Below are 27,287 nucleotides of genomic sequence, written 5' to 3' on the forward strand. Positions count from 1 at the left end.
ACTCTCGTTCTTCCATCACCACTGTCCATGGATAGAAAACCTTCATTGATCTCCTGATTAGTGGAACTCAATATTTGACAAATCTGGACTGGTTCGGACTTCAGTGGACATGGCTTCAAATGGAATAAAAACACTTGGATCAATGGGTTTGCTCAAAAGATCTTCGTGAGTAAAAGCTGTTTTCCCGACCCATCCGGATGGCAAAGGTTATTATCTTGTATGTTGATGTGGCTCAATGTTTCGGTGGCACGCAGGCAAACGCGCGGGACAAAAAATACGCATATTTACGGACGGTGCCTACTAAATAAAGAAGTATCTTTGTTTGGTTTATGACTATGCAGGGAAACTTGGTCTTAGCAAGGGCTATTGAAATCCAAAAAGAAATTTGGGAGTAACCACACATTTTGTAGAGATAATTAAGCAACAATTATTCTAAGAAACAGTAAAATACAAAGAAATGTATAGCATTTTGTTCAAAATTGAAGCTTTTTATCTCTGAAAAATGCACGGTTACCCCCAATGTTTTTGTATACCAAGAGCACTTGCTAAGTTCTGCTTTCTCCGCATAATTTTAAACCGCGCAAAAATATTCCTGTATGAGAAGGCACCACCTATGGGAAATCCGAATATCTTGAGATGCGCAGAACCTATGCGCAGTGACAAAAGTAAGCACCGTCCTTAAGTTGCCTCCGAAGTCCCAGTGCGTAGCTTACGACCCAGCAAGGTGGATCTTGTACCATGTGACTGTTAGCTGCAAAGGGTCCATTGCTACTTATCTACAAGCGTTCGCAAACACTTGTCTTCTGGCTTCTGAAGCAGGTCGCACAACTCTTTTACTATCACTGGCTTTACTGCCACCAAATTTCATCTTTAAAAGATCATGTGTGCATGCACGTTAAAAAGCCTGTGTAGAGTGTAAGAATAGCGTTTGATTGGTGTAGCGGAGTATGTGATTAGAGTATAGACGCACGAATGACATCATCGAGTGGTGTGACCGGCGCACGTGATCAGAGTCTAGAGTTCAGCCAAAGTGACTGGTCTAAAAAGTTTTGCAAACTGTTTTAGCAAGCAGATCAGAGTAGCGGGCAAACATAGGCAAATTTTCGTAGGAAAGGAAAACTGCCCGATAAAAAAATTGGACAAAGACCGTTGAGAGTGACTTCAACCAGGAAAGGAAAGCTTGAACTTTGTTGTGACTTGGAAAGGAAGCAAATATTTGTCAAAATACGGCGCCGATAGAAATCCGGTAATGTCGAGTAATTGATTACAAATCGCAGTGAAGCGACTTACATGCTGTAACATTTTGGGGTCACGATTTCCTTCTGGAATAAATGTTAGTTTTGAAAATACTGTTAGCGAAATTCTTTCGGATTATACTCTAATTTAGAGGATCACAATTGCATGCGTATAGTAGTCTAAAACTGAGTTTCCTGAAAAGTTTTTGACTCAGCTCAGTCAACGCGATGCTCGCTCACGAAATGTGTTGAAATGTCTTGGTTATTTTATAAAAAAAATAGTTTCCATTTTCCGTGGGTCTGGACTCTGATAACGCAAAGAGGACGTCAAAACGTGATAAGAACAACAGTCACGTTTTGCCGTCATCTGTGCGTTATCAGAGTACAGACGCACGGCAAAATGGAATCTATTTGTTAAGTATTACATGTGAGTATGTCTAAGGAGAACAAAAATGAGTTGGTAGATCCACAGAACGTACGGTCATTGGAGCAATGAGGTGAAATAAGACTTACCAGAGACTACGTTTGGCCTGAATCAGCTTTCATTTAGATGAAGGTTTTCCCAGAAAGAAGACATCAACTGTTTTTAGCTGTACCGTGAGGCATTTGTCAAAAAATTAATTAATTAATTAATTAATCAATTAATTAATAAAAATAAATCAATCAATAAATCAATAAATCCTTTCGTACCATTTGCGATCAAATACAAACAAGGCTAATACAAACTGAGAAAAAAGTAATTTATTGAAGTGGATGTAAACCACGAACAGCGGGTAGTTGACGCTAATAGATCTATATCTAAAAAGCATTGTTAAAATATAAAGTTCGTTTCATCCCTTAGTAATGTACGATCAAGAATATTCTAATGTTGCAATACAATATACAAAATAGACAGACAATTGTTTAAATACTTATACCTTTCAAGTGGAAATTCACTTAGAAAAGTTGCCGATAGACATGTATTCCATTAAAATACAATAAAAATCAACATGCTAGGTGAAAAAAATAGGATAAAAGAGTTATTTTCTCATAGATATAATAATCTTTTTACAAATCGATAAAAAACAACAACAACAACAACAGTAAAAGAGTCCGTTGTGTCAACATTGCTTCGGGATTACGATTGTTTGTTTGTTTGTTTTTATTTCCTTTTCACAAACTTTCTAGCTTAGTCTATACGTTTCTGGATGAAACTCATTGCAGTAAAGTGGGACTAAAACATATCTACACTGTTGTTCTTTTTTAATGATACGGGAAGCCTCCATGTGAAATTATAATTGGAAATATGTCAATGTACTTTGGACAACCGGAAACAAGAATGACACGGGCCAAAATAATTAAACGGCCTCGTCCATTTTCCGCTTGAAAGTTCCATTTGAGAACTTTTATACGACTTTTCCAGAGTTATTTTCTACCTGGACGTTTTTCATTTGGCAAAACAAACTCGTCTCTCTATTCAAAGTTTTGTAAAACGTTTTGGAATTTTAAAATGACTACTGAGTCAGGCCCGTAGCGGGGGGAGGGGCAGGGGGGGCTTGAGCCCCCCAAAATATTTGGTAGTTAAAAAGCAATGTGCCCAAAAATATATAATTAAAGCGAATTAACGTTGAATTCTGACGCTGCAAGTGCCTTTTTACAACCCTAAATAGTCTGTTTACTACCTGTAATTTTCCTTCGCTAACAGGCACTCCTATCTTGTGAATCGGTAAGAATCAAAATGGATTGAAATCAACCAATCTGAAGCCGTGAAGCTGTCGAAATAAACTACTTGTTTTCTAAGACATCCGCTCAATTTAAGCAATACAAATGTCCTTAGTTTATAACAATTTAGTGTTCCCGCGTTGTCACACAAAAAAGCCACACAAATATGTCCTCAAGACCAGAGGAAAAAAATTCTCTCGCAGTCGGATTCTTACTGCCTTATTCCAAATTTAAAAAGAGAAAGAAAAATTTGTCGTCGTTTGTCTACGTCCTCCTTCAAATGTGAAATTAGGAAACTTCACGTAGTAGTCCACGTTGAAGAAAAGACAAAAACATGTACCTAAGAGTGTGCAAAGGTGCAAAGTTATTGTTTTACTTACTAAATCTACCGGGTTTTTTATGTTCTCGTTGCATCTTAAACTCCCAAATCAGTCTGCTTTTGAGTGACGGGGGGGTGGGGGGTAGTTTTATTTCATCCTTTTGTAAGCCCCCTCAGTTGTTTAAGCCTTGCTACGGGCCTGTGAGTGAAGAGCCACACAGAGTCAATCTCTTATTGATGTACCAGCGCCGATAGGAAATTGCATGTTCTGACGCCAAACAAAACCGTCCATACTTTCTATGAATTAGGGTGCTATTCCTCCCAAAGGAATTTTTGCTTGTACAGTCAACTCACTTTATTGGGGTGTCCGTAATGGCGAAGGGCCCGCAAGGCGAGAGTTGACTGTAATACGGACAGTAGCTAAATCCCCGGACAAAATAGAGTATAGACGGTTGACTGAAATAAAATCCCCCTATTACGGACTACGTTTGGCCTGAATCAGCTACCATTAGGATGAAGGATGAAGGTTCACCCAGAAAGGAAAAAAACAACCCTTTTTGGCTGTACCGTGGGGCATTTATCAAAAATATAAAATAAATAAATAAAATAAATAAATAACTCTGTCTCGATCCAGGATAGTGAAGATATCGTCCACGTAGCGCTTCCAGATCTTAGGTTTGCAGGGCGCGGATTCCATTGCTTTCTTTTCAAAGATCTCCATGTAAGGATTAGCAATAACTGCGGAAATCAGGCTCCCCATTGCTGCGCCTTCTCGTTGTTCGCTAATCGAGCCATTATACTAGTCTAAAAGGTCCGCAATTTGAGCAGGTGTTCACGTTGTGCGGTCAGCAAGATTGGGGTCACTCTCTAGCTTCCGTAGCGAGGCTTTTACGGCACCCTCGATAGATTCGTCGCGATTTATATCTCCAAGCGACTACATCGTGAGACAAACGTTAATACACTTAGTGTTATTTGTAGCATAAACTACGTTCTTCAATTTGTTGTGCAGACTTTATAACGCAAAGTTCTTCTGCGTAAATGTCTGAGTCAATTGACCTCGCTAGGTGGTATAATTTAACTCTTTATTTCTGGTAAACGCTAATCATGCTTTCAGGAACGGTACGGAATCCAAGGAGCAAATTTAACCTTCGGTTAGGGTAATTGTGGACTGTGGAGTAGCATTAATTTGCTTTCCAGAAACCAGGACCTGGTTGCTGAAGTCTAATAATATGCAACAAGCACTTTATCAGTCTTGCTACCGACTGCTGCACTCTCTACGTATTGTGTCTCCCCAGTGCTTTTAGTGTTTCTGGTTTCTCTTCTGGTGTTTCTAGCATTCCTAGTACTTTGTGTCTAGAAACTGGTAATCTGAGTCAAACTCACTAAGCCGGAATCGAAGGCCCGGCAGGTTTGTGCAATAGTGGATCTTTTGCAACCTTTCCAAGTATTTCTCTCTGCACCTCGCCACTACGCGAAGGCTCAGAAGGTTTGTGTAATAGTGGATTTTTAGCAATATTTCCAAGTATTTCTCTCTGCACCTCGCCACGACGCGAAGGCCCAGAAAGTTTGTGTAATACTGGATCTTTTGAAACCTCTCCAAGTGTATCTAATAATAATAATAATTTCTATAGTTCAAATTCAACTAAAGTTTTCAAATGCGCTTTTCAAATAGTATCAATTAAACAATATATAAATAGTATTAAAAAGTAAACTATAAAACATAAAAATTAGATCATAAATATTATACTAACTAATTCTGTTAAAAATTAAAATTGTATTAAAAAAGAAATAAAATAAACATTAAAAAAAAATAAAATAATAATAAAAAAAATAAATAAAAAAAGCCGCGAACGCCCAGCAGGTTTGTGCAATAGTTGATATTTTGAAATCTTTCCAAGTTTTTCTATCTCCACCTCGCCACGACGTGAAGGCCCAGAAGGTTCGTGTGAAAGTGGATCTTCTGCAACCTTTCCAAGTTTTTCTCCCTCCACCTCGCCACGACACGAAGGCCCAGAAGGTTTGTGTGAAAGTGGATCTACTGCAACCTTTCCAAGTTGTTCTCTCTCCACCTCGCCACGACACGAAGACCCAGCAGGACTGCGCAATGGTGATTCCCTTTTTTTAAATTTGGCTATTATTGCTCTCTTTGCCTTGGAAAGAAGCGAAGGCCCAGCAGGTTTGTGTAATAGTGGATCTATTGTAATCTTTTCAAGTGTATCCGTCTCCACCTCGCCACGACACGAAGACCCAACAGGACTGTGCAATGGTGGATCCCTTTTTTTAAATTTGGCTATTATTGCTCTCTTTGCCCTGCCAAGAAGCGAAGGCCCAGCAGGTTTGTGTAATAGTGGATCTATTGTAACCTTTCCAAGTGTCTCTCTCTCCACCTCGCCAAGATGCGAAGGCACAGCAGGATTGTGCATTGGTGGATCCCTTTCTTTAAATTGGTATTTTGACCCTCGAGCGTCGTCTTCAAGTAACATCTTCACGAGAGTCTCATCACTTTCGATGATAGCAAGATCGAGTGGGGTTTTGCCAATTACGTTCGGTAGGTTAATGTTGCATTCTGATTGAATTAGCATCTTAGAAATGTTGATAAATCCTTCACGAGCAGATAGATGTAGTGGAGTATTTCCTTTCCTGTCCTGAATGTTCACATCCGCATTGTTTTTAAGCAACAGCTTGACGAGAGTTTCATCATTTTTCTCAACTGCAATATGAAGTGGGGCTTTGTGAAAGAAGTTCTTCACGTTGATGTTATGTCCCGATTCAATAAGCAACAGAGAAATGTTGATATATTCTTTACGGGCGCATACATGAAGTGGTGTATCTCCATTGCAGCCTTCAATGTTCACATCCGCGTTGTTTTTAAGCAACAGCTTGACAACAGTTTCATCATTTCTCTTAACTGCAATATGAAGTGGTGTTTCTCCATACCAGTCTTCAATGTTTACATTCGCATTGTTTTCAAGCAACAGCTTGACGAGAGTTTCATCATTTCTCGCAACTGCAATATGAAGTGGTGTATCTCCATTATTGTCTTGAATGTTCACATCTGCGTTGCCTTTAAGCAACAGCTTGACGAGAGTTTCATCATTTTTCTCAACTGCAATATGAAGTGGGGTTTTGCCATCTCTGTTTCTTACATTGATGTTGCTTCCTGAGTCAATTATCAATTGGGAAATGCTGTAAAATCCCTCACGAGCAGATACATGAAGTGGTGTATATCCGCCAGCGTCCTGGATATTCGCATCAGCTCTATGCTTCAAAATCAGGCGAGTGGCCATGTAGTTGTTACAATTAGCCGCCAACAACAAAGACGCTGTTTTATCATTGCTTCTTTGAGCAGTTACGTCTGCACCAAGACCAATGAGGGTTTTGATCAACATACTTGAAGATGACTGAGTCGCCCACAACAAAGGTATGGAATTGCTTTTTGCTGAGATATTTATATCGATACCGTCATTTAAGACAAGCTCTATCACCTTTTCTACATCGTCACTTTTTGCACACCGGTGCAGCTCATTTAGCATTTTGACTTTCTCCACCATCCCTTTGTAAAGTTTGTCGATGTCATCATGACCTGGCCGTCGCCCTTCCAGACCTGACAGAATTTCAGCAGCAGATTTTCCAGCAAATACATTAGCGCCATTTCCCGTAGTTTGAACATTCATTTCTTTCACGAAGTCATCGAGGAGGAAACTCGCTTTCGAAACGATGTCATAATTCCCTTCTACGACAGCCGCCTGCAGCAGGTTAAAGCCAGACCGTTTGTCCACACTTAGGACAGATTTGCGGGCTAGTATCTTCAGACTGAGCTGCAATTTGAAACGTTTAAGGTGAATTTTACTTTCTATTGCTCCTTTCATATTGACCTTTATATTGGATTTGTGTCAAAATCGTAAGAAAAAAAATCATTTACTGAAAGTCAGAAAGACTTGAAAAAATTTGGTCAGTAAATGACACCTAAATAAATATAAACGTATATGAATGAGCTGGACACTTGATTAATTTTTCTTAATTTTCCTTGTACCTTTTCCTTTTATTTTTAAGGCACAGGTGTAGCTTCAGAAAAACTGACAGAAAACTAATTGGTATATATCTTACCGGTTGCTGAAAACTTGGAATTGCGTTATTCTCCAAAAGCAACTGCACTATGGATCGGTAATTTTGGCGTTCGGCTTTCTGAAGAGCCGTGCGTTGAAACTAAAAACACAGAAAGATTGCAGGGTCAATATAGATACCGTCTATAATTGCAACACTCACACATTTACCCACACAAATGTGGCACTTTCAGATCTAAAGTTAAAGAGAAAGAAAGGAATACATTTAGGAAACGTCGTTACTAAGGGTCTTCTTTCACCAGGCATCTGGAAAGGAAACTGATCCCCATTTCCGTGACAAATTTGGTCAGTAAGTGAAAAAAAAGTAATAATTTTTATATGTCTGTGACAACTGACTTCTACAGAGAGTAAAAATTACAACTAAATACGGTCTGAAACTTTTACTATGATCATAAGGGCTTCCTCAGCAGGAATAAAGTGTTTTCCAAATTTACTTCCCATCCTGTATTGTCCAAATGTTCCTGGGACGGGTAAGTAGGTTTCTTTGCATGAGTCGCACTTGATGTCATTTACGGGTCCCATGCCCTTGTCCGTTTTCGGCCTATCTTTGGGGTCGACCAGCACGGACTAAAGCGTGTTGTATGGACTACTGCAAATGGGAATTCGCGAGACAAGTGTTCTGTCAAATTTGCTGGTATAGAGAAGGCCTACAGGGAAAATGTTATCCACTTGCCTATGAAAGGTGTTCGTCATCGTGGTTTGAAATGATAGCTAAGTGCGATGGCGTTGACTGATTACGTAACAGTATAAGTAGCCCCTTCGTTTGTGTTGATTGGTGCGTTTCGATCCTCTCTTAGGCTGTTGTTGTTTGGAGGATTTCAATCCTTGTCGTCCAGACTAGAAATTGTTCCCTCGGCGGTCCGCCTTGGTACCGAGCGGCTGCTGTGTTATTTGATCGTGGGCATCCATGCTTCTGCAATATCAATTCCATTATCCCTGTTGATATTGTCAGGGTGAGGTCTTATGTGAATAGCCTCTTTAACCCTATGGGTGTACCAATGTAGGCAACGGCGACGAGCCTCTGATAACCCTTTGACGTATGGTAGCACCTCGTTAGATTAAATTTCAGGCGCAGGTTCTTTTGTGGCTGTTTGTTTCTTTGTTTTCGTAATGTTTTTCACATACGGACAGTTTTCAGATCTGACACAACTTTTAGATTACACCTAGTGCGACCTAAGGACACTCTCGATCCTGCAAACAAAGGCGACATCAACAGGGATAATGGAGTATGAAAGGCCCAACTCTTGTAGCCATTGACTCTGAGGGCCTCCCTAATATTTTCGCGTTACCGATCTCTGTCTTCTCCAGTGGCCAGGATCCCGGCTCTGTTCACTTAAATGTGGAAAACACACCTTTTTCTGTTGTATGCGATGATTGGACTGGAAGTTTAGATTCCGGTAGGTGGTAGCGACTGTCCTCTGGACAGTGGGTATCGTGGAAAGCGAAGACTCCCTCCCCTTTAATTTCTACGGCAAATTGTATGTGCGGGTTGATACTGTTCAGGTCTTCAGTGAAGCATTCATTGTTGTAACATTTCATTTCGTTGTTTAGTTTTAATTTCTAGTCTCTGTACAAGTGAATTGTCACAAACGTATATGAATATTCTGGAGACAATAATCAACTTTATTTCTTATGTAAGAATTCACCTTTGTATCTAACTCACCCTGTCTAGAGCATTGACATTTGCACCATGTTCTAACAACAGTCTGACAACAGATTCCTGTCCATACCAACAAGCAAGGTGAAGAGGCGTCAGAGAAAACTGGAAAAAATATAGACAGGGCAGAGAAAATTACATTGGGTTTCACAATCGGTATATTTGATTGCAACCAGAAAGCAGATGCACAACAGATTAAACATCATATAGTTAGCCAGTGCTTAAATCCATGGTATAAGGCACTAACAACTCCTAAAGTTTTTCCAAAGGTGGATGTGTCATAAATTAGCATCAAAAGGCAAGGTTGCCACACAAACGATACAATACAATAAAATACAAAACAGCTAGTACACCGCAATTCAATGTCACGCGGAACAATATAACATATTAATTCAACCTGACGCAACATAACATGGTACAAAACAATACAACAAACATAATTGTTTACACGTTAATCTCTACAAATGGAATATCTTTAAAACCTGGTCTCGTTGGTCCACATCTTCACCACTATCAAGCAGGATTTTGACAGTTTCAGGTTGTCCACTGATTGAAGCTTTGTGAAGAGCACTTCTTGATGCCTGTTGATAATAATCAAAGATTAGGGAGTGCTTTCTATGATCTCGATCCCAGGCTGTCTCTCCTTTTCCAAGTTGGTGATTATGTCATCCGCCCCTGCAAAATCTGCGGGGGGTCCAGATACGCGTCTCAAGATCCATTCATTCGGTCAACGTTGTCCCATACAATCTCGACTCCAATCTGTATTAGAAGTGCGTTCTTTCTACGTCGAACGCAATAATGAGTTTATGAGAAACTGCCTGAAAGTCATTTATGTGGGTTGTTGGAAACTGACCAGCGTATTTCTGTTGAGGGGTTGGTAAAGAAAAGGAAGAAACATCACCATGCTAAATATTTACGTGACATAAACAATTACGTCATTCGCCAAAACAAACAACAACAACAAAACACCTCTTCACATCCATAAAACTAACCAGGTTACTGCTAACACGACTGTGGTTTTATATTTCTGGTGTAACACCTCTGTAAAAGGGTCACCTGTACACGCATCTATCCACTACCATCGGTTTCTCATGGCGTTCAACAAAAGTGAAAAAGGTTGTACCTTCTGAAATTCATCAGTCTGTCTTGAGTCCCTTCTTGTTTGATCAATGTGTTCAGTTTGAAAGCCACTGCTTCTTGCTTCCCCTGGTTAAATAACACAAAATTGCCAGTCTGTTTAATTGTACAAAATGAGATAGTCGAATTGATTAATTCTGTATTGCATTCAATCCCACTGACCATGGCCACTATGGCTATACAACAAAAGTAAACCACTGACTTTCAAACAACCAAAGCTACACCAAAGAAGACAGAAGGTAACAAGCTCAGTAATTAAATAGTAACTAAGGTGCATCTTCGAAGGGCAAAGAAGCACGTTCCACCAAAGAGCAACAGACACTCAACAAATTCTCAAGGTTTCCAAGAATAGACTTTGGATAGTAATTTCCAAACAGCCAAGTTTGAATGCCTTTAAAATTGCATCGTGAATGTCTTCTAACTGCTTAAGAAACCCACTCACTCCTTCGTATGGCTGTATTGTATTTCATGTACAGATCTATGTGCTGTTTAAATGCCCACCAAATATCTTCTGTTGCTCTGCATCTAGATGTTGTGTCGTTACTTTAAGCTTCACTAATATAGTGCATGAAAATCAAAAGATGGAACTTAGAAGTTAAAGTTTTATTCGCAAAGCAAGCTAGATTTATGACATACTGTAGCTATAGACACAAATGTATCCTAGTTCATTTCCTGGTAAGACAAGAAAATGTACTCCATCACAACAATCTACAGTGAAGACTAAAACTAGTCAAATTTGTAACGTTTTTTTTTTAATTTAGCCAAAGATCCATATAAACCCCTTTCTGCAGGAAATCCTTCAACACGTTGTTCTAATGCTGAACAAAGCTAAAACGTAGAGCTTGATTTATAATTTTGATGTCAGAGTCTTGAAAAATCTTTGTCAAATTACTTAAAATTACTTCAATTCAAAAACTAGCCAGTGCTTTATACACTAAGTGTATAAAGCACTGGCATTTCTTCCACTGACAGTGTTTATTGAGGGGAAAGAATACACAGTCGCATAATATCAGAACCCTTGAAATTTCTGGCTGTCTGTGCACAGCCCTGGACTTCCCATTTCCTGACTGTACTTTTTAAAAATACATGTATCAAGTTTCTTTTAACTTAAAGCTCGAAAGTTAAAGTCCTGACTTCTATTATATGAAAAACTGTTTTACTCATAACCAAAACTTACCAGACATTCCCATCAAAGCCGTTCTGCACATCAAGTAATTTTCCTCCGCTATGGTTACCTTCAATCTAACTGTGTCTAGCTCGAGTTTCCTCTTAATTTCATCAGTAACAAGATACCTTTCAGCAACTTCACTTAGATGACCAGAAAGGTAGTCACTCCACAGATGCTCAAGGCTTTCTAAATTAGGGCAATCCACAATAATTTCCAAAGAACCTTTCCCGATTGTCACAAGGTTCAAATTGTAATGGTCTTCTAGATGTTGAAAATAGGCTCCGACTCGTTCTAGTTCAGATGTAAGGTTGTGGGATTTCACATATTGCCCTCCTACTGCTCCTAAAATGTTATACAGATAGTCCTTCGTTTCATCACTTAGACCTTGGCCAGTGAATTCGACTAAAATCCTGAGAAAAGTGTCTGAAAATCAACAAAACGTCATGGAAATGAGATTGTTTTACTTATTGATTGTTTGTTCATACTTTAGCGTGTGTATATGTGTATATCGAGCTATGATGTATGCAAGAAGAACACGATAGAAGCGTTAACAAGAGTTCTCCGAGAGTAACTCTCGATCCAGTTTTTTGAGAGCTCTCCAAACTTGCCAACTACATCGCAATTCGATATACGCACCACATAATGCATGCACAAATTGTTAACAATATCGTCCGTAGAAATGTACGATGAACAACTTGGCAAAAAATAAAATGGAGAAAGGAAATCTGAACAAAAGGATGTACGGAATATTAAAAGATCTCAGCTTTTTAAGCTGTACTAAAATCTCTATCCTGTAAATAGTACTCAGCCGCTTGCGGAAGAAAAAATGTTTCTGGCGTAACAGGTCAAGTTTGATTTCGCCATCAGCCCTCTCAACAAGATTATGATGCACGTTACGTATACTAAATTTGATTGCTCGTCTTAACAACCATTACCTGCAAAAATCGTGTAGACACTATAACTCGAACGCACAATATTTTACTAATGTGCAGTGGAGCTAAATTATTGGTGGAAGCATGATAACATGGAAAATAAGAAACAAAACCGTTAATGAAGAACATCCATTGATTCCATGGGGATTAAGACTACCTATTTGGAAGATGACCTTTTGCAGTTTTCTGTGTCACCATTGCCGGATTTCATACCGTAGGTAACTGGGACTAGTTGGAGAGTTTGCTGGCGGGAAGTGGCCGAGTTGCCATATTGTATTTCTTCATGATGGCGACAAAAAACAACAACAACATCAAACCTGAGGGGAGCTGATCTAGCGCAAAGTGTACAAATAATTTTCGGGCTCCATATCATATTGAAATGGCAGCCTAAAAAGCACTTAGAACATGGCTTAACGGTAGCGGATGGACAGAGGTTCTATCCACGGTATGTATATCTACTTAAGGCGTGGCAGATTCGTCTATCACCGCAAGCAAACCACCTCACAAGAACAAGCCGTGCGCATCAAGTAACGGCCGCCAGTCTTCATCTGCTCCAGCAGAAAGCCTACCAGGAATAAGTTTCTGAAAATGATAGTCAAGACCCAAAGTCCTTTGATGATTGGAAGGAAGAAATGTACTAGGGTCTTATTGTCTTGTGCAATCATGGATCGAAATTCGAACTCCAAATGGGCATGTGTCAAGTAGAAATGGATGCAAGGTAAATTGTTTTCTTACCATATTTATTTACTTTCAATCGGATTGCGGTGCATTTAAGTTGTTTTTTCCTTTACTTCTAATGGTTTTAGGCCCGTCTGTGAGATAGGTCGCGGCAACGCTTCATGTTGACGAGTCTCTCAAAATAGAGGCAGAACTTGAAGATCGTCTAAATAGGCAAGGTTTCTTTCTTTAGTGACAATTACTGCGGTTTCTATGTTTCAGCTGCCTTGGTTTGGTTGAAAATTGCTGATTCACTTTTTTTAAAAAAATAATAATTTCAAGTTGAGCTTTTTTCGATTGTTTGATGATTTGGTTCGATAGTGGGGTCATCAAAGTCTTGTTGTCTGCTTGATTCAATTTCAATGTTCAGAAAAGTAGCTTTGATAAATTAAAAAGGTGTAATATAACTGACCGTAGTGTTTGTTTGTTATAGGGCTAGTAAGTTCTTGTTAAATTGATCTTTAAAGTTAAGCTTAATGTAAGCCTCGATATTGGCCCTCATAGTGATTCTCAGGAGTAAAGCAAAAATCCCTTGAAACTTCGAATACGAAAAGGATCCGACAAAGCGGATTGTAGTTTTGGGAAAGAACGTGAAAGTCTCTCAACACACAAGAAATGTTCTCATCTGTGAGCACTTTAAGGATTAACTGTGATATTAAAATGGCGTTTTAATTCAGTGTTCCACAAGTAGTCTGTACAACCTGTGTTAATAGCGATCACCTAGCCATTCCCTGAGGGTCCCTGCTTAATACAGGTTCGACTTTAAGTCGCTGACTTCCAGACAGTAAAAAGGGATGACCGCTTGATATGGTGCCGCTAAAAACAGGTTGGACTGTAGTTGCTAATTCATACGTGCTACCAACGTGCTACAGAAGCTGGGTTAAGCTGCACCTAAGGGACCACTGTGGTTTGATTGCGACTTTGCCTATAAATAAATTTAAAATTGTGTATCATGGAGTGAGATTATAGACTGAAGAAGTTTGTAGACTGACCCGTGACAAAATTGATATAATGACAAAAAAAAAAAAAAAAAAAAAAAACACTGAATGAAGTTCCATACCTGTGACGTCGAAAGTGGATCCTGACCCAACGCTTCGCTTTCTTGACCCTATTTGGAGAGATTGTTTACTTGTTGGTGTGCTTTTTTCAGAGCATAAATTAAAATAAGATATGTTTGCTCTGAGAGTGTTACTGTCAGTGCTACAGGCATATCAACAATCTTTCAGACTTCCAAACACACTCGCAGTGGAACCATTTCTAAGTTGTATGCCCTCATACAATTTCACATGTTAATCACTGCATTGTGCTTTCCAAAACGTAAATATAAATAAAAGCGTAAAGATTGCAATTTGTCGAAATAAAATGACATTTTTAGTAAAACGACATGGGAAATGTACGTATAACTTTACTTGGTCAAGATCCTTCTTCTTACCCAGACAAGTTTGACTTACAAAATAAAATTAATGATCTACGAGTTAGAAGTCTGAAGGTGGGAACACAATTAGCAAATTTAGAGGGGTTTTTTAGGAGCTAGTCAAAGAATGTATCTGTAGAGTGTTGTGATAGAGCATCTAACATATCAGACTTTCCATATGAAGTTGGGTGGTTTACGTTTTAGTTAGTCTGGTCGTCGCTTGTCCTTGTTCACAAGGAAAATTGGTACTGGTAAATCAAAAGCCATAAGGGAAACGTTTTCTTGGACTAGCATATAGTACGGAGTAAAGCTTTTCCTACTGAATCTGCGTTACCCTTTAAGTATTCAGTGCCAAGTGGCTTGAGAGCATTTATCAATAGATACAGTTTGTGGTTCGCGGACTGTGGAGTTAGCTGTTGCGGTAGAAACAGTCTACAATCCAAATCGAAGAGCCTGGCAAAACTGTGATCAAAGTCTTAGGACAAACTCCACTTTCTGTTATCTATATACGTACGCTAGGGCAACACCACCAAACCAATCCTCCCCCGCCTTACAATGGTGTATGACGTTTGAGGCTTCCTTTGATAATAGGGAATGACAAAAATTAACATACTTTATGACCGTAATGAGGATCTGTACCTGAGTCAGGAGTGCAGGAACCTAAACTGCTTCTTCTTCTTTTTCTGTCAGATTGTCCGGATGATGGTTCATCTTCCCAATCTGTTCTAAAAGCATTCTTTTCTTCGTCAAGACATGGTTGCTTCTTTGAGAGGGGTGTAAAAAATGTATCTTTGGTGACTGTAGCTGACTGCTGTCTGAAAGGGTACTCAACTGTTGGTATCTTCTCGCTACCAATGGAGAATTCTGTGAAAACCAAATCAGATTTCGAACTCAAGATAGAGCAACTACAGTCGCCATGAGAACCGATAGCATTTACAAGTGAAGCTATATCTACCTCCCCCTCCTCTTCTCGTCACAGGCCTCGTACATTTTGTAAGGATTTCCTCAAGAAAGTTAGCTAGTACCAATTTACGTGAACATAGCAATGAATCTACAGGTAATTTCCTTGTCCTAAGACACATCTAGAAGATAGACACTAGTTGTGTAAGAATCATTGGGTAACAACCATGCTACGCACTACACCATTTACATTAACAACTTTATACAGTGAGTGTGTACACATAATAGTAGAGCTTTTATATTATTAGATATGAGTCCACATCGTATTTAACTCCACATTGCCAAAAGGGGCCTTAATTTCAGTGGAACTATATCTCAAATTTTATGTTGTAAAATTTTTGAAAAAAAAAAAAACAGCATCAGATAAAAGTACTACAAAGCTCTGATCTCACCAAACGAAACCTTTTGCACAGTTAGTGAGCGACTTTAGCTGCCTAAAAACAATTTAGACTTGAATGAGATTCGTATCCACCAGCCCTAGCCTGTGAAACCGGAGGAGTGCTCTATGATCTGGGGAAGCTACAGAATTAACACAGTCTGATAAGCATGGTCAGTTTGTGAGTTTGTTATATATGTAGCTCGAAAAGATAAACATATACAAGTGAATTAATATATCACATATTGTACAAGTGAACTGCGGATAAAAGATTTTACAATTGAACTGCCAACCTCGTTCCAAGGGTCCTCTCTTACTCGGCCCCCTGGGAACGAGGTTGTTCAACTGCGTAATGCATCAGAACAGTTTCTATAAATTCAAACGGATATCAAATTTCTTTATTGCAATCAATTGGAATCTTCTGTGAGTCATCAAAAACTTCAAGGTTATCTCCGAAATTCAAATGAAATCTGAAAAGTTTATTATCCTACTACAACAAGTGTTGTTTCAATTGAGACTGAAAGGCTGCTAGTTTGTAAAATTTTGGAAAGAGGGATTTGTTTGTTTGTTGATGTTCTTTGCTTCAGTTTTGTTTTGTTCGTGTCTGAATGGGGATGGCAGTATAATGGGGATGGCAGTAAAGCTTTTCCTACTGAATCTGGGTTACCCTTTAAGTATTCAGTGACAAGAGCCTTGACAGCAGTTTATTAATAGATACAGTTTGTGGTTTGTGGACTGCGGAGTTAGCTGTTGCAGTAGAAACAGTCTACAATGCAAATCGAAGAGCCTGGCAAACCGTGATCAAAGTCTTAGGACAAACTCCACTTTCTGTTATCCATATACGTACGCTTGGGCAACACCACCAAACCAACCCTCCCCCGCCTTACAATGTTAAGTATTATCTTTTGTGTATAACGTTTCAGGCTTCCTTGGATAATAGGGAATGACAAAAATTAACATACTTTGTGACCGTAATAAGGGTCTGTACCTGAGTCAGGAGTGGAACCTAAACTACTTCTTCTTCTTTTTCTGTCAGATTGTCCGGATGATGGTTCATCTTCCCAATCTGTTCTAAAAGCATTCTTTTCTTCATCAAGACAAGGTTGCTTCTCTGAGAAGGGTGTAAAAAATGTATCTTCGGTGACTGTAGCTGACTGCTGTCTGACAGGGTACTCAACTGTTGGTATCTTCTCACTACCAATGGAGAATTCTGTGAAAACCAAATCAGATTTCGAACTCAAGATAGAGCAACTACAGTAGCCATGAGAACTGATAACATTTAGAAGTGAAGCTATATCAACCCCGACCTCCTCTTCTTGTCACAGGTCTCCTACATTTTGTAAGGATTTCCTCGAAAAAAAAATTAGCTAGTACTAATTTACCTGAACATAGCAAGAAATCTACAGGTAATTTCCTTGTCCTAACACACATCTAGAAGGTAGACACTAGTTGTGTAAGAACTACGCCTACGCACTACACCATTTACATTAACAACTTTGTGCAGTGACTGTGTACACATAATAGTAGAGCTTTTATATTATTAAATATGAGTTCATGTCGTATTTAACCCCGCATTGCCAAAAGGGGCCTTAATTTCAGTGGAACTATATCTCAAATTTTGTGTTGTAAAATTTTTAGAAAAAACAAAACAAAAACAGCATCAGATAAAAGTACTACAAAGCTCTGATCTCACCAAACGAAACCTTTTGCACAGTTAGTGAGCAACTTTAGCTGCCTAAAAACAATTTAGACTTGAATGAGATTCGTATCCACCAGCCTTAGCCTCTGATACCGGGGGAGTGCTCTATGATCTGGAAAGCTATAGAATTAACACAGTCTGCTATGCATGGTCAGTTTGTGAGTTTGTTATATATGTAGCTGGAAAAGATGAACATATAAAAGTGAATTAATATATCACATATTGTACAAGTGAACTGCGGATAAAAGATTTTACAATTGAACTGCCAACCTCGTTCCAAGGGTCCTCTCTTACTCGGCCCCCCGGGAACGAGGTTGTTCAACTGCGTAATGCATCACAACAGTTTCTATAAATTCAAACGGACATCAAATTTCTTTATTGCAATCAGTTGGAATCTTCTGTGAGTCATCAAAAACTTCAAGGTTATCTCCGAAATTCAAATGAAATCTGAAAATTTTACTATCTTACTACAACAAGTGTTGTTTCAATTGAGACTGAAAGGCTGCTAAATTGTTAAATTTTGGAATGAGGGATTGTTTTGTTTGTTGATGTTCTTTGCTTCAGTTTTGTTTCGTTCGCGTTACCCTGAATGTAACAATCTCAACCACCAACAGAGTACGAAAAAGGTGGACCGAAATCCCTCAATCATGTGACCTTTTTTCGTTCTAAAAGTTGTTGTTTGCTGGTGTTGGCGGCCGTAAAAATTTTACTCGTCGACTGAATTACTTTACTCAAGTGGGACTAAGTAACTAATAACTAAGTAACTACAATAATTAGTATGATTCCGTACATAATCCCTGATAAAATCTGACTCCAGTTTGTTGTAACAACATTCAGGGCCCCTAGTGATAGAAGCCTCGAACACTATTAAAGTAGCTCAATGGGTCACCCTACCTACCTACCTACCTAATTACTTTATTGCTTACCTACCTACCTATCCAGCCAACGACGTACCCACCCAATCACCCAACCACTTACTTGCTTACTTACTAAATGGTTAAGCATATACTTCTGTAAGAGGGGTTTATTGGATCACATACACCTCAAACGAAAGCGAATTAGCTGGAAACCATGTACTAATTAAGACAGGTTTTCGAGCACATTATCAAAACGAAGGGCTTCAAATCATTGATCCTGAAACAATAGACTATGACTTCAAATTTCCGTTTCACTCCCTACAGCACCTTAAACCATAACTGAAAGACACCTAAAATTTCACTTTGGAAGATAAGATTATGTATGTAGAAAGGAACACACTCATGAGAAAGCATTCATTAACAGCTTTCCTTCGAATGGTCACAATAAATTTATATGTTTTCGTCCACAATCCAAACAAGCTAAGTACTCTCTGCTCCGCCCTGATAAGCAATAAACTAAATTAAAATCTTACCAATACCATAGAATATTCTCCACATCTTTTCCACAAGTGTTTCACTTTGTTCCTTCCAACTGTACTTGTGGTCATAAGAAGCTCTCAGAAATTTGATCTCTTCAAGTCGCACTGCATGACTGGCACGGACACCTTCAATTGCCTCTGCCCACTTTGGAGGATCATCTGAGTTAACTATCCATGATTTTCCATAAGGAATGTTCTCTAATGTTCTAGCAAATCCAGACTTGCTACCAACAAGAATGGGTAAACCAGCAGAAAGAGCTTCAAGTGCAACAAGACCAAATCCCTCTGATCTGGACGGCATAATGACAAGATCTACTTCATTCAGTAAGTCTTTCATCTTTTCTCTTTTTTGCACAAACTTTCTGACAGTCAGTTGCTCTTCAGCGATACCACGTTGGAGAAGCTTTTCTCTTACCTCTTCCTGTTTTCCTTCAGAAGCACCGACAAAGAACAGATGATAAGGCTTGCTTTTAAGCAGGTGATGAGCAAATGCTTCAACGGCAATGTTGTATCCCTTTAGTTCAAAGTCTTTATCATCACCACGACCACATAACAACACTTTAAATTCACCACTCTCATTAGGAGCTTGTTTTAAGTCCCCAAATTCCCTCTCAAAAAGACCTGGCGTGACAGTGAAAATATCCTGATTCTCCTTGCATCGTCGGAGATATGAAGAGTAAGAATCTTCCAGCTTCGGTCCAACAGGCACAACCAGATCAGCCATTTTACAGAGATCAACTTCATCCTGATGTTTCTTTTCACCCTTTGGAATGGGATGAGAGTAGCTTTTGTACCTACTGAGGTCTTCTGGAGCAGTATGCACCACTTGCACCCATTTGCAATTGGAAAAGTAGGCAGAATCTTTTATGAATTGTACTTGCCGGCCAAGCTTCACGCCATGGCCAACAACAATGTCCATTCTGTGATCTTTAGGAGGGACGCCTAACCAATCTAGAGGTTCATAGCCTGGGCGTTTCTTGGCATCAACAACAGTTACTCCACAACCCTTAGCCTCTCTTTTGTCTTCATCTTTACAAGCACCCTCTGGAACAAGGAGAGAGACTTCGACTTTAGGGTGCTGTGACAAGTGAATTGCAAGCTCTCTGTTTAGTGTGGACAAACCACCAGCTGATGAGGTCCACTCGCTACCAAGAAGAGTTACTTTCAATTTTGCATCAGAAGGAGAATGGGCTTTTGATTCAGGCACTTCTTGAAACATTATTTCAATGCTGACCTCGAAACAAATCTGCAAAACAAAAACATGCAGCCTCATAAGGCTTCACGTACTTCTCAGTACCTTTGTTTTTTTTTTGTTTGACATAAAATTAGCATTGACATGTACAGTACAATGAACCAAATAACAGGCATTATTAGCACCAGTACATGTACAGTACCAGAGTATTTATGCACATGTTAGAACGTAGCATTTAATACCAATACAGTGACCAGATAAGTTCTGTTAGGGCCCTCTCTCTCCGTTAAGTTCCCACTCTCTTATTTATTTACCGGACTGAAAAAAATATAAATGAGGAAGCAAATATGGAGTGAATAAGCCACAGAGGGGACTTAATAAAGCATTTACAGTATTTGCAGGTATATCAAAAAGATCTTTATTGAGCCTTAATTGATAATTGAAAGCAGAATTGTTCTCAAATGAATGGGGAAGAGTGGTTGAAGAGCTAGATGCAAGGCCTAACTACAGTATATTACTGATCTACAGGTGCTGTGCTGTATACAAGTATGAAGAATGAAATCCAACATTATGATACACGTACATTGAGACTGAAAATACTCTTCAGCACAAAATGGTTGAGAGAATGAATGTGTGCCTGAGACAAGAATCGCTTTCTCTTGCAGGGACTTTAAGTTACTGCTTTAGTGTAGTAGCGGTAGTAGTAGTAGGGTCTGTATTTAGCGTGGGCGATACATACGGCTGTAATAGTGCCTAATGCTCATTAAAATGTAGCCTTTAAGAGTTACATGTGGTTCTATATCCTTAGTGTCCTCCAAAATGTCCCTCAAGGAAAATGCAACGTACTGACTACAATTGGAATGGAGAGTATAAAGACAGCAAGAGGACACCAGTTCAAGCATTAAATTTTGCTTGTGCTTTTAGCAGATAAGAAGCAGATAACTTGAACCTTTACAGCAAGTAGACTTACGATGAATGATTGTTGGCATCTAACTGTTAGGCATCTCTTTATAATTATATAACAAGTATCCAGTGTTAAGTGTTATTGTATATACCTCTTACTAACCGAATTTGAGGTCCGTACTGTAAGTTACGGACCAAGTTTTTTCCTGTTGATTTATGGCCCAACCACGAAGCGCATGGGCCATAAATCACCAGGAAAAACAATGATCAGTAACTCACAGTACTGACCAAGAAAACGAGATAAGTAAGATATTTATTAAATCTCTGACGATAATCGGGTGTGTGGGAAACTAGTTGAAGTTTAGCAGGCGGTACAGTGAAATACAGCGCACGAAATTGACCAATCACACCACATGTACTTACCGGGAGATATAATAAAATTAATGTAACTATTTGAATATTTTTAAAATGCAAGGAAATGTGATATAAAGTTTTAGGCATAGCTGAAGGGAGGGGGGAGGAGTGAGAAAAGTGGGGGTTCCTTAAGAGTGGGGACTCCCACATATTTACAGCTACACTGTACATATATACAGAAATTATACTCCTTCTCCCCCTCCCCTCTTAGGTGTAATTACAGTAAAGACCCTGGAGGACTTAACAATGGAATAAATGTGATGGAATATTTTAAGCCTGGTAAATAAATGAGAATGATGTATCATTCAGTAAGTGACACAAGCATACTCGGAAAAAAAATCTGACTGCTCCTATTGATCAGGAGTCGAACCTAAGACCTTCCAATAGTTCAGATGCTCATTCATTGATGTCTAATGGTCTAACTTTTGAATTCTTTAACCATTTAAACCTGTTTTTTAATTCTTGACTTAGCTGCATTAATCATTTGGGAGATTGTAGCTATCCTGCGGTGTATATACAGGTATTTGTTCCCTTGTTCCCATCCCACTCCTACCCTGTACAAGGGGACCATGAAGAAAGCACAAACAATAATTATTGACCCATCCGTCATCTCTAGAAGTGGTAGTGCTCAACAATGAATAGGGGTCAGGGAGGGATAATTTAAGCAGCTTACAGTACAGATGTTGGTGTTGTTGATGAGATTAAAAAAAAATACAAATATAACAACCTTCAGAGAAGAGGAAATGCACTCCTAGTTTCCGAAACCATCTGATAAGGGTTGTACTTAAAAGGCTTAATAGTGAAGAGCTTTGAAGGCAATAATTCTTGGGATGTAATAGATAAAGAGCCGCCAGAGGTCAAAAGGATACATTAGGGTGTACTTTTTATAAAAGGAGCTGGTATCACTCCATCTTGTTCCCAGTCCCTTAATCAGGCTGAGTGTGGCTTTGTACCTCTGGTAAAAAAGAATTTAAAACACAGTGAAAATGAGATGACAATGTATTAAGTAAGAGGTAAACTCAACGTTTCCAACAACCAATACAGAAAAAAGTGTATGTTACCATACAATTTTATAAATGTATGCATGGCAAGTACTTGTCCCTCAATGATCATATAAAAATATCAAAATTGAGGACTTTGTGATTTCAACTGTACTAATTTAATATTCACTGTGTTCTTGACAGGTGCTAAAAAGATAGACTGAGAAAGAGCTGTTCAACAGGGATAAATTTTAAGAAACAGCTGGGAATTATAGACCCAGCCTAGAGTTACCATTGTACCCCACCCCAAATTAATTATTGCATTAGACAACAACAGTTAACAGACAATGCAGATTACACTGTGCCTACACACAGTGTACATTTAGCATGACTTACAGATGGTAAGTTACACCAACACATAGAAACTGGCATGTTAAATCAATACATCTATATGACGCATATTTTTGGAATAATGCGATTGACCATCAATTTCAAAAATTACAGTAATTGATTAATTAATAAATGATTAGATAACAATTGTCAGTAGCAGTGGTTTGCACTAATGAACTTATGTGATGAGTAGTATGACCATACAACATGCACACTATAGTGTAAAGTGAAGACACTATAATTTATATGCTTGGAAGTTTTGCCCTAACCTTTCCAAAATCCATCAATACATAACATGGTTTCATGATACAACAACTCACACAACCATTAAATGCAGAGTAAGTTTCATCTTGCAAAACAGCTACTATGTACTAGAAAGTAGTAGCAGCTTCTCTGAAGGTAATAAATATGGCATGATAACAAATGTATTGAGTCACTGAGACGATGGAAGAGCTGTAGACGTACCCAAGCGAAACGTGCAGGTATGTACACGGTCTTGATTATTAGTTTGGCTGAGTGAAAATGATACATCTGGCAAGGGTAAAAGTGATGGACTCAAATAAAGGATTATTACTAGAGTGGGTGCACTGCCATAGCAATGGCCAGCTAATTAAAAACTCTGGTTATTTACATATTTACAGGGTTGGGACATGTCGGGACTTATATTGGTCTGTAAGCACAATTTAAGAGAAACTTTACATATAGTTGTGTGGTTCCATAAAATATCCATACCTCAAAGTAAAGGGTATTTTTTGGACCCTTCCCCCCCCCCCCCCCAACCCTCAGGATTTTCCATTACGGGGGCTTTACACAATATCCCCCACCCCACTCCTAGTGTGTTTATTCCTGGTTTATTGCTTAGTTGTCAGATAAACTAAGGCCAAAATATTGAGTCAGCAAAAAAAACCAAGACGGAAAAACAATGTCAAGAGAAAAAAATAAAGAACCCTTCAGTGAAACAAAAACCTACAAAAAATTGGATATTATGCTCTCAGCCTTTAGATGGCAAACAGTCTCTCTTTTGCTTGAAAATCGGCTGGGAAGAAACGCAAAAAACTGGGACAGGACAATATTCTAGGGGCAAGCAGCAAACCCGTGAGCCATGAGTTTTGCCTGTGGGTAGCAAAGGGTGGAATAGCAAGGGCACCAGGAGGATTTCCTGTGGCCGAGCTACTTGCAGCTAATAGGTTTGCCACTTGGCCCTCAGATGTCATGCTTGCTCAGTCTTTTGCATTACTCCATGCAGACTTTCAAGCAAAAGAAAGACTACTCTTAGTCTACTCAAGCCCTTGAATAATCAAGAAACCATTCATGAATGTAAGTTGACAGTCCCTCGAAACTTGAACTTAGTGACTCGATCCTCGAAACTAAAAAGCTTCGAGTATTGAGGCTTGAGTCAAGTGTATCGAGTTTTGAGACAGGGAAGCAAAGAACTTTTCATGTGATTAGTTTTTCACACGTGTTATCCGAGGCCACAGTTCGGTTCCTTTTTACATGAACCATCTCTGCGGAGATAGCCAACTGCATTTGCTTTTTTGTTGGAGCAATGACTGTGCAAATGTATGTTCAAGCTGGAAAGAGTTTGCTCTTTAAGCATTTTCTCAGTTCCTTGCCAATTACAACCAAAAGTATTGTGTATTTTTTAAATAAGGAAATGCTGTTTTTGAAGTACAATCAAGCATAATTATATGCAGCGTACTGGTTTAGTGAGGTTAAAAGCGAATGTGTGTGTTTCCATTCTCAGCTTGTGAAAACTGCAGCTGAAACAGGGGTGTCTCAAAACTTTAGACCTCAAACACACAGACCTCAGACCCCAGACTCCTTGAAAACACAGACCCCTCGAAAATTTACATGGTATATTATATGGCCGCAGGTGAGCAACTAGGAGTATTTATATATTTCAACATAATCTGCTCCCGGTTTCAGCAGTAGTTTCAATTGTAAAACAAGATCGCTAGATCAGGAATGAATGCAAAAGTTAAATCTTAGCCAGAGATATCTATCATCTCCCATTGAGTGTAGTAGACCTCGAAAATGACATGTTCTAGCATTCCCTCCATTTGCAAAAACCATAGAAACTGAAATGTGCTACCACAGGGAAAAAAATGAAAGGAAATAGTCAACTGCAACAGATACGAAAATGGCATTTGCAAGTGTACATTTGTGTTCTGGATATCTATGACCAGTAACCATAAGCTTCGTGGTGCTGTAATTAGTGATAGCGTATTTTTGGAAGCCCTCCCCACCCCCCACCCCCTTCCCTCTAGGATTATTCAGATTGTCAGAAACACAGCAACATGACAACATTGCATGGGGCAGGGGGTATTTTGTGTTGAGTTAGGAAATTATCCCATCATTTTTGCCCAGGATTGTAGGTTAGTTACATCGTACATTCAAAACACACTGCTTTTTTTTCCATCCCCTGCTTGCACTAATGCATATTTAACCTTTTTTCAATAATTTTGCAATGAAAGTACGCATGGGACAGTACGGGTCATACAACAATATCTGATATTTTTTAATATTGGGGAAAGTAGTTGGGTGTGTGTCATGTGATGCATTTTGGCAAATCACTGGCAAGCACAGAACAAAAATTAATGTTTGATAAATTATTTGTAAATAAAATCAGATATGTCACAGGTTTCTAGATTAAATTGGGCATATGGTATAAACTGCAATCAAGCAAAAAAATACTTGATTGGTTATAAAAGTTTCTTGATTGCCTATCAATTATCACCCCTTACAGTATAATTTTGTCACTGATTGGCCGCTTAATAAAAAAGTTTGTTGATGTCAATATATGTACATGTACAAAGCAATATGCAAGGCTGAGTTTACTTTCAATGTGTAGTTTTTTGTTGATTATTTAAGCTGTTCTTAGGACTCTAACTACATTATTCATACCAATGGGTTTAGAAGTGAAAAATACGATTTAGCTCAATTCATAAATCGAAAGCTGGAAGATGGTCTTGTCTTCAACTTACTATGTTGTCAGGGTTATACAGTCCTTGATCTTGAAATGTGCTTAAGAGAGTGATAAAATTTCTGTCGAATCTTTCTCGTCTCCTCGGGGGCGGGATACGTTTTCTAGTGAAAGGGGCAAAACGTCAAATGATAAGTTTCTTTGCAAATCCCGTCTGGTCTTAAGGTGGCCGAACACAGTTTTTGCAGTACACAGGTGTTAGTAAACATAATTTGAAAACTACGTACTTCTGAGTACCCGAAATTAGCATGGTGCAAGATTAAGTAAGGAGGAATAAATTTCGATACTTCTTGTTGAACAAGGTGCTGTTGCCATGGCAACGAAGCAAGCTATTAACCGTCCATAAATAATGGTTTTTCTTAATTTTTAGAAAATGCACTCGTTAGATTTTTTCCATATTTTGTATCCAGAAAAACTCACAAAATACTGACATAGTGACGCTGCTTTCATGTAATTTTAACAGACAGATCTTCCGTAAATGTTGGTTTTGCACTTTAATGTTTTTTGAAGATACCCTCTGTTAGATTTTGTTTTTGGTTTGTAGGCAAGTTACCCTTTTAGAAAACTACTGTTTTGTCAAATTTCACGAAATTCTAACGAGCGGTTCCTTAGAAAACAGTGCTTTTCCATTAAAATAACCAGTCACAATTTTTTGCTCAAATGCGCATGCGTGGCTTTTAATTAGGGTTTCTCAGAAATATCAAAAGCGTACAAAAAGGCTTAGCTCATTGTGAACTCACTTTCTTTGTTCGGCGATAAATGAAGAAGGATTCACAAACGAGAAACTAAGTTATTTTAAGAGCAAAACTTACCTTTGTGATCCATTTGGTATAAAATCGAGGGATCGATAGTATTTGCTTACCACAACCCTAGCGCGCGCTTAATAGCATCACTAACAGAATCTGTAAAGCGCGCGCAAACTGTGTTCGGCCACCTTAAAGAGGAATCCTGAGCTTGCCAAACCGGAAGTGAATCGAAGGATCGAATGCCAAGTCTAAACTTTCAAATACATTTAATTTAACTTACTGAAATTAAGCAAAGCAAAGATTTGCAGCTCTTAATCTTTGTCCTGCTGTCCTTTCTCACTTGTTACTGGAAAACAGTTCTCCTCATATGCACGGTCAATCGATCAGCAAATTTCTAACCAACCGCGGTATCCTTTACTATCTTTCGGTGTCTTCTCAAACGGTGTACTCCCAAGTTAAACTAAACTCTTCTTTCGGTTGGACTTCCTGTCTGTGTTTTTCTCTCCTCTGGACAGCTTCGTCACTTAAATTATACCGGATCCAGTATTTATCAGAAACTACTTAGTTCCGCGCCATCTTGAGACAAATCGAAAGCTTTCTTAGAATCCCAGGACCCTCTCAGCAGTGAGAGATCTGGGTACGAATACGTAAGAAGCGTCTTCTGGGGTTGGGTGACGGTGGGAGTGGGAGTGCGGCAAGCCAGCCCGGGATTAATCGAAGACAATAGGGAGCTTAAGCAACGACGACGGCAACGAGTTAATGAGCAAAAACAATTGCTCTGCACGTGCGTTTTACATTTTGCTACATTTCTTTGCCGTCCTCTGCAAAACAACAACGTGAAATG

At 38.9% G+C, this 27,287-nt stretch overlaps 3 protein-coding genes across 4 annotated transcripts in view; all 3 read right to left on the reverse strand.

The window, feature by feature from the left end:
* Positions 1-22,302, reverse strand: part of LOC146462746 (uncharacterized) — an 87,224-nt gene extending 64,922 nt beyond the window's left edge. The window contains exons 1-7 of the mRNA XM_085085228.1: positions 22,226-22,302; positions 18,830-20,081; positions 16,729-16,950; positions 15,044-15,268; positions 14,051-14,098; positions 11,351-11,764; positions 10,160-10,242 (exon numbers count right to left, since the gene is read on the reverse strand). Of these exons, the coding sequence (XP_084941354.1) occupies positions 10,160-10,242; positions 11,351-11,764; positions 14,051-14,098; positions 15,044-15,268; positions 16,729-16,950; positions 18,830-20,054 (2,217 nt within the window). The 5' untranslated portion in view covers positions 20,055-20,081; positions 22,226-22,302. The remainder of the gene's footprint in view (positions 1-10,159; positions 10,243-11,350; positions 11,765-14,050; positions 14,099-15,043; positions 15,269-16,728; positions 16,951-18,829; positions 20,082-22,225) is intronic.
* LOC146462743 (uncharacterized) overlaps positions 1-26,848 on the reverse strand; it is a 142,569-nt gene extending 115,721 nt beyond the window's left edge. The window contains exons 1-2 of one of the 2 annotated variants that reach the window (XM_085085227.1): positions 26,724-26,848; positions 25,699-25,801 (exon numbers count right to left, since the gene is read on the reverse strand). The gene's annotated coding sequence lies outside the window, so the exon portion shown is untranslated. The remainder of the gene's footprint in view (positions 1-25,698; positions 25,802-26,723) is intronic. The other variant, XM_085085226.1, reaches the window with a different exon arrangement.
* On the reverse strand, positions 4,088-9,698 carry LOC146462748 (uncharacterized; the record flags this gene model as incomplete). Its single annotated transcript, XM_085085254.1, has 6 exons — positions 4,088-4,189; positions 4,716-4,861; positions 5,108-7,073; positions 7,363-7,461; positions 9,043-9,141; positions 9,519-9,698. Coding segments are annotated over 6 exons (2,592 nt in total), but the record flags the coding sequence as incomplete, so codon positions are not given.
* Positions 26,849-27,287: the final 439 nt, after the last annotated feature.

Source organism: Pavona decussata, unplaced genomic scaffold (genome assembly GCF_977016875.1).
Source record: "Pavona decussata unplaced genomic scaffold, jaPavDecu1.1 SCAFFOLD_185, whole genome shotgun sequence".
NCBI lineage: Eukaryota > Metazoa > Cnidaria > Anthozoa > Scleractinia > Agariciidae > Pavona > Pavona decussata.